Raw genomic sequence first — 6,463 nt, 5'->3', positions numbered from 1 at the left:
TTCCCAGTGCAAGGGAAGAACTTGTCTCCTCTCCATCGTCGTCAGAAATGTCAATGGCAAAGGAAAATAGGCTGTTCGGGGAATCTTGTTCCTAAGAGAGAGAAAAGGAGATCAGTTAAGGGTAAGTATGAGTATTGTAAATCAGCTAGGTTGATCGGTTTACCTGTTTCAAGGCAATTTCCTGTGCTTGACTAGAGGAAGCAACCTGGAGTATGTCGTGTGGGGGATCGGCTGAGCTTGCCGATGGGATATCCTCTGTGACTTCATCGGTGGTGGGCTCTTGAGGTATGATGACCAATGACATTGGGGCAGATGTAGGGATCGGTATAGACCTTTGTCGTTTTGGCTGTGCTTCAGTATCTGTTAAAGCTTTGCGCTTTGCTTGGGCATCGGCAACGATTGGCTGGGGGGCATCGACACTTGTTGGTTGTGAAGCTTGGACATCTGGTACGTTTGCCGATGTACCCAATTATTGCTGCAAAACAAGTGTAAGATATGATATTTAACAGATAAAATGTAAAGTCAAGAAGCTACCTCTGAAGGTTCATCGAAAGAAGTGGTGCTTGATATTGGCGGAATTGCCGATGACGATCCAGTAGCAGCTCTTACCCCCTGATGATTAAGGTTAATACAGTTTGTGATCGGCATAAGTAAAAATAAACAAGGTTGTTACCTTGAATGCTTTGACCAAGGTTGTAGCAGCAGCCGATGGAGTAGCCCTGGATGTAGCCAATTTGGACTTGGAAGTGATGGTCTTGGTATGAATCTTCTGGTGGGTCAAAGCGGCTAAGGTGGGAGCGTTGTAGCCGATCGGCGATGTTGGGGAAACAGGCCGAAGATTGAAGGGTTTCCCACTTTTGCTCACCGATGGTGCTGGGTTGTTAACCTGTTACAAGAGAATCAGTTACTGATATATGAAGGGAAAAGCAGAAGGGAGTTAAAAGAAACTTACCGCGTCGTCAGGGATGGCATATTCAGGGTCGATCATGTGCCGATATGTGTGAGCAGAAGTTGCGAACAGTTGTTCTTTCCACTTTTGCCACCATTGCTTATATGACTCGGTGATGAAAGATATTGGTGTCCAGGTGGATATATCAACATCTGTAGTATCGGCATCGGGGGAGAGTTGTACTACCTTGTTCCAATCTGTTCCGCAGGTGATTGTTTCCCTGGGTTTGATCACATCGGCAAAGCAGAGTTTGATTGGCAGTTGCCCAAAAGCCAATTGGCGGGATACTGCCGATGGGTTGTAAAATTCATACGTAATGTTGGTGTTTTTCCCGCTGCCGAATGTGTTTACTGGAATTGCCCTGGGAGTGATGATAGCCATCATGAGCTCATTATCTTGATTCAGAGTGTCATCGGCAAAGTTGAAAAGAAGGGGGAATCTGTTTTCTTCGTCAATATAAGGCACCCAGGCCCTATGATCACGAGAAAGACCATTGTAGAAGCTTTGAAAGAATCTGCCGATTTGGTCTTCGTTGGCTTCTATTCCAGGAAGGACAATTATGGCTTCACCAAAATTGAGGGGTGAGCGTGTTGCCGATTCATCATCCCCAAGCACATAGTCTTCAGCAATTTCTCGTGGGAATTGTTGAGCAAAAAAGTCCCAATGCAAACGTTTGTGCATATGGGCATTCAGCCACATGTTGATAAACCACCACGGGCCTCCCAGGTTGCCGATGGGTTCGCCAAGCAAAAGTTTCTGAGACACTTGATGAAGAAGATGATAAGTGGAGCTCAGAAGGTATCGGCCAAGAGGAAACCTTACGCCATTAGCCAAAAGTTCAGCTGCAGGGAGGAAGGCGTTGGTTGGTCCTACTGATCGACCACAGAAGATAAATTTTTCTAACCACATATTCAGGAATGTGGCATGTTCCCTCTGGTTAAGTGTCCCGGTCTTCTGGTATTCTTGAATGTATCCTGTCCAACCGCCGATGTTGCGGGTATTCACCCTATATTCAGACTTTCTACCATAGATGGAGCCTTCATCGGCAGTTGAGATGTCCAAGCCAGTAAGCATGTGGATATCGGCAAGGGTAGGAGTAGCTGGGCCATGTCCAAACATAAAAGTGTTGGTCATGTCTGACCAGAAATAAGCAGCTGCAATTATCATTGATTCATTTTTCTGCATATCGGCAATAGATAGCCTAATACATTGGTCTAACCTTCGTTCTGCCCAGTATACTTGCATCGATCTATTAACCCTCAAGTACCAATCTTTCCACCCTTTGGTGGTTTTGGGCCAAGATCGGAATGTGTCTTTCCACAAATTCAGAGAGAAATTTTGGGCTCTAAAGGGGATTCTGTTAACCTCTGCATTGATCAGATCGGTTGGATCTGGGTTGCCCATTGGTCCATGGCATTGGACGTGCGGCTGATCGGTTGGGATAACTAATTTGTTGCGCAGTTCCTAAGGTTATAGAATCCAGAGAACAGAAGAAAGGAAAAATCACCAACTGAATGAATTTGCAAAAAGATCAAAGTAAAAGGTAATGGAAGTGGAGCGAACCGCGGGGACGTCGAAGTTGATGGCCATTGTCTTGAGGAAGGTGGAGGTACGAGCCGGAAACTTGAAGTTAGCGCCGGAGAAGGGTTCTTGTTGGTTGAGGTCGCGCGGTTGTTCGTCGGAGTCGCCGCCGGAGAGAGAGAATGCCAAGGATTGGAGGCTGAAGGTAGAAAATGAGGGTTCCGGAGAAATCTATTTATAAGCCGCCCGGAATAAGGGTATTTTGGACTTATCTCTATGTCGCGCGCATATAGGTCAAGGCGGTTCAGATGGATATGGTAACTGTTCGCGCGATAATCAGGGGATTGTACAGATGAGTTGATGACAAGTAATCATGACTTGGAAGGGATATCGATACAGGATATTTTAATTCTGAAAATGGCAGCATTATCATGTTAAGATCTTGCCGATGGGTTATTGTTTCGGTATCTTAACCATAATCAAGGCAAGAGTGGTTGGCGATTGTGCGATATTTACTGAAGTGCGTGAATCAAGATTAGATTTGATTGGATTTGATAACAAATCAAGTTTTGGCTTGGAGAATGAGTTACGGTAATCGGGCAAAGGCAAGCGTTATCTGGAGTAAATTTCGGAGCATTAATGGTTTTATACTCCGAAATTGGGGGGCATGTGTTGACACCGTTTTTTTGTACGTGATAATGATCGGAGTGGACTAATCGGCGAGGGGAAGGTTACTGTGTACTTTGATAGCCGATGAAAGCCAGCTTGTAAAGATGGTTGCCGATAGCTGGTGATGGTCGATGGAAAGGTGGGTTTAGACTCGGGCGTTGCCGATGAGGTTGGAGGTGTTATTGTCGATGCCGATGAAGGGAGGTTTGAAGACTACTGTCGATGCAACAGTGAGTATGACGATGAAGGAAGGCTTGAAGATTACTGCCGATGCAGCAGTGAGTATGCCGATGAAGGAAGACTTGAAGACTACTACCGATGAAACAGGGGATATGCCAATGGGAAGGAAGATGGCGAGATTTTCATCGTAATTAAGGCGGACAGGGAAATAGATAGGAGTTGATTTCCTTTTCTATATTTGTTAGAGTATGGTTCATGTAAGAGTCACGTGTTTCCTTAGATATGGGCTTGGTGTCCTAGTTGTGTTCGGTTGTGTCTCTTTAGATCAGGGTATAAATATGGAGTGAGGGGCGATGTAAGATCGATCAATCAATATCAAAACCAATTTTTACTCCTACTTGCATCTACTTATTTTTCGGCGACTTCGTCAATTTGCATATTTTTTCCTTTTTTACGAGTTCTCGTTGATTCGGCGAGCTGCATCGTTTCAGTGCGACCTTCGGCGATTCTCAAGTTCCGCGTGAGCACCTCTTGGCCGTGACTTCCGGGCGTATCGCTGTTGTCAGGACCAAAGTGTTCGTATCTTCATCCTTGTCGATTAGCAGGTCAAATCGACTGGCACGCTTTGGATATCGATTCGGGTATTAGCCCTTTGTGTTTGCAGATCCACTTTTGCATCAACAGCAGATATAGCCAACCGTGCTCCGGTATCCACCTACATCTCACAGGTGACAAGACATCACCCGACTTCTACCGGTCTAAGCATGGCTAAGCATATATTCAATCCTGGACCTATACCGGTTAAAGGTGTAATATCTGGACAAGGAATGTACATGCATCAAGTGGTTTCATTCAACTCTTATAACCTAATGCATCAATCATAAGTACTTAAGTAAACATATGTAAATTACTGGGAGACTTATAATGCTCCGGGGCTTGCCTCGCAGAAAGGAAGTAGGGCGGTGGTCAGGGCACTCCGGAAGCTCTTCAGGGTTCTACTCCACGCCTTCGGGAGCTGCGGCTTGCGGATCCTCCTGCTGGTTCCCTTCCTCTGCTTCTTCGAATTCCAGCAACATGATCTCTTCCTCCGATCCTAGATGCATGAGTATGGCATAAGTATTACGAATGCATATATGTTTAACACGTGCATCATGTTTATTGAGTAGGTGCATATCTCTTCTCGATTATTAATTAACTATTTCTACAATACATCGACTATGCCCCAAAACAATAGCTACTTGTTTCACTCATAACTGGAGTTCTACTAATCCAAATATAGTGATCCTGGATTTTCTGGAAAGCTTATCAAATTCTCTACCATTTTGTTATTAACCATTTTTACAGTACACCTCATTTTCAACATGCAACTCATCAAACTACAGAATCTGTCCGGAAACTATTCAACATGCAATATAAAGTAACGCTACTTCTACTTCATGTAATCATTCCAAATTTGACAACTTAAAATCTACCAACAGTGTAAGCATACCAAAAACATTTTAGATAATATAATGGTGAAGCCCAAACTATTTATTTAAAAGCCTTTATTATTTTATTTAGATATCTAGGTTAAATAATAAATACATATCAGATGTACTTCATAAATTATCAAAAATTTACAGTGCCTTACTAATGCTATAAAAGGACTACTATAAAAATTTCATGTCATTTTACCAAGTAGAATATCCTATACAAAAATGATAAGGCAGCAAGGCTTGAAATAGCATAAATGGAAAACCCTATTGAAAATGTCAAGCAATAGATTTCCTATTTTTCTTAGCATCCATATGGTACTAGGATTACCTCCAACAAATTTCATGAATTTAGGACTCATAAATAATTTATAAAAATTCATGCAAGGATTAACTATTCATAAAAGAAAAATCTATAACTATAAATCTACACATGCACTGGTCCTCAAATTTTTACCAGAGCTCATATATGCTAAGACTAGCTTACCACAAAAATTTCATAAATTTTGGAGCACAGGAACTCTAGATATAAAATAAACAATTTTGAATGCATTCAAAAGCACATTTCAAATCCCTATTTAAATCTCCAAAAATTTCTACTATAAATGTTAAAAACATATTTTTCCTAAATACTACACTTCCTAAGGAACACTCACAAATTTATTTCAAAATTTTTGGAGCTAGCAAATCGAAGATACAAAAATTACAAAAACATGTGAAATCTGCATTCAAACTGAACTGGATTTAAAACATGGAGTCGCTGACCAGTGGGACCTACGCGTCAGTTGGACCCACATGTCATCGAGACGGAAACAGAGCCGGCGGCGCCACTCTACGGACGTGGCCAGAGCTCGCCGACGGCGAGGTTGCCGGCGGTGAGGTCTTCACGACGTGATCTACGTGACCTAGCGCATCTATTGAGCCACTTGGCCAGCCCTATCGTCGACGGTAAAGACGACGGCAGCGGCAATGGCGGAGCGGCGAGGCGGGACGATGGCGATACGCCGGTGACGACCTTGGCGGCTCAACCTAACGTGCGGACAAGCATCTATGAACGCTGGAGGACCTAGCGCGCTAGCTAACGGAGCGGGAGGTGAACTATGGCAGCGGGGCCACGACGATGGGGTTGGCGGCGGAGCTCCGACGAGCACTCGCATGGCGTTGGAGCTTACCGAGCTCGGTTAGCGGACACTAGTGGACGCGGTGGGTTGTCGTGGTGGCGGTGGAGCTACTGTGGTGATGGAGAAGCGGTGAAGGCGAGCTTTCGTCGGCAAGGGTGACGGCGGACTCTCTGCATGGGGACGGCTACTGCTGCGGGCGAGAAGGAAGCCGAGGCGAAGCAAATGGGGTGTGCGGCTGAGTGCGGGCGGGCGCTGGGAAGGTTAAGGCGCGCACTGGCCTGGCTCTGCCACGTTGGGTAGGGCGCCGGCGACGCGCGGCCATGGCTGGCCACCACGCGGCGCACAGGCTCTGAGCCGGTCGGCCACCGAGCTGGCCAATTCAGTTCAACAGAAATCGAAATGGGACGCTTGACAGCCGGTTTTCAAGTTGAACAAACTCTTAATCTGTGGACTTCTAGCCAAAACTTCCTAAACCGAATTTGTAGACCTATGTACCAGCTACAATACTTGTTCAAAGCACTTGTTCTAATTCGCAACAGAAATGGAGTAAA

General features: G+C 44.9%; 1 protein-coding gene across 1 annotated transcript in view; it reads right to left on the bottom strand.

The window, feature by feature from the left end:
- Window positions 1-351: 351 nt before the first annotated feature.
- The window catches only part of LOC136545455 (uncharacterized), a 32,270-nt gene continuing 26,158 nt past the window's right edge, over window positions 352-6,463 (bottom strand). Inside the window, exons 3-4 of the mRNA XM_066537473.1 lie at window positions 535-612; window positions 352-475 (exon numbers count right to left, since the gene is read on the bottom strand). Of these exons, the coding sequence (XP_066393570.1) occupies window positions 470-475; window positions 535-612 (84 nt within the window). The 3' untranslated portion in view covers window positions 352-469. The remainder of the gene's footprint in view (window positions 476-534; window positions 613-6,463) is intronic.

Source organism: Miscanthus floridulus, chromosome 3, assembly GCF_019320115.1.
Source record: "Miscanthus floridulus cultivar M001 chromosome 3, ASM1932011v1, whole genome shotgun sequence".
Lineage (NCBI taxonomy): Eukaryota > Viridiplantae > Streptophyta > Magnoliopsida > Poales > Poaceae > Miscanthus > Miscanthus floridulus.
This window is presented reverse-complemented; position numbering and strand designations above follow the sequence as displayed.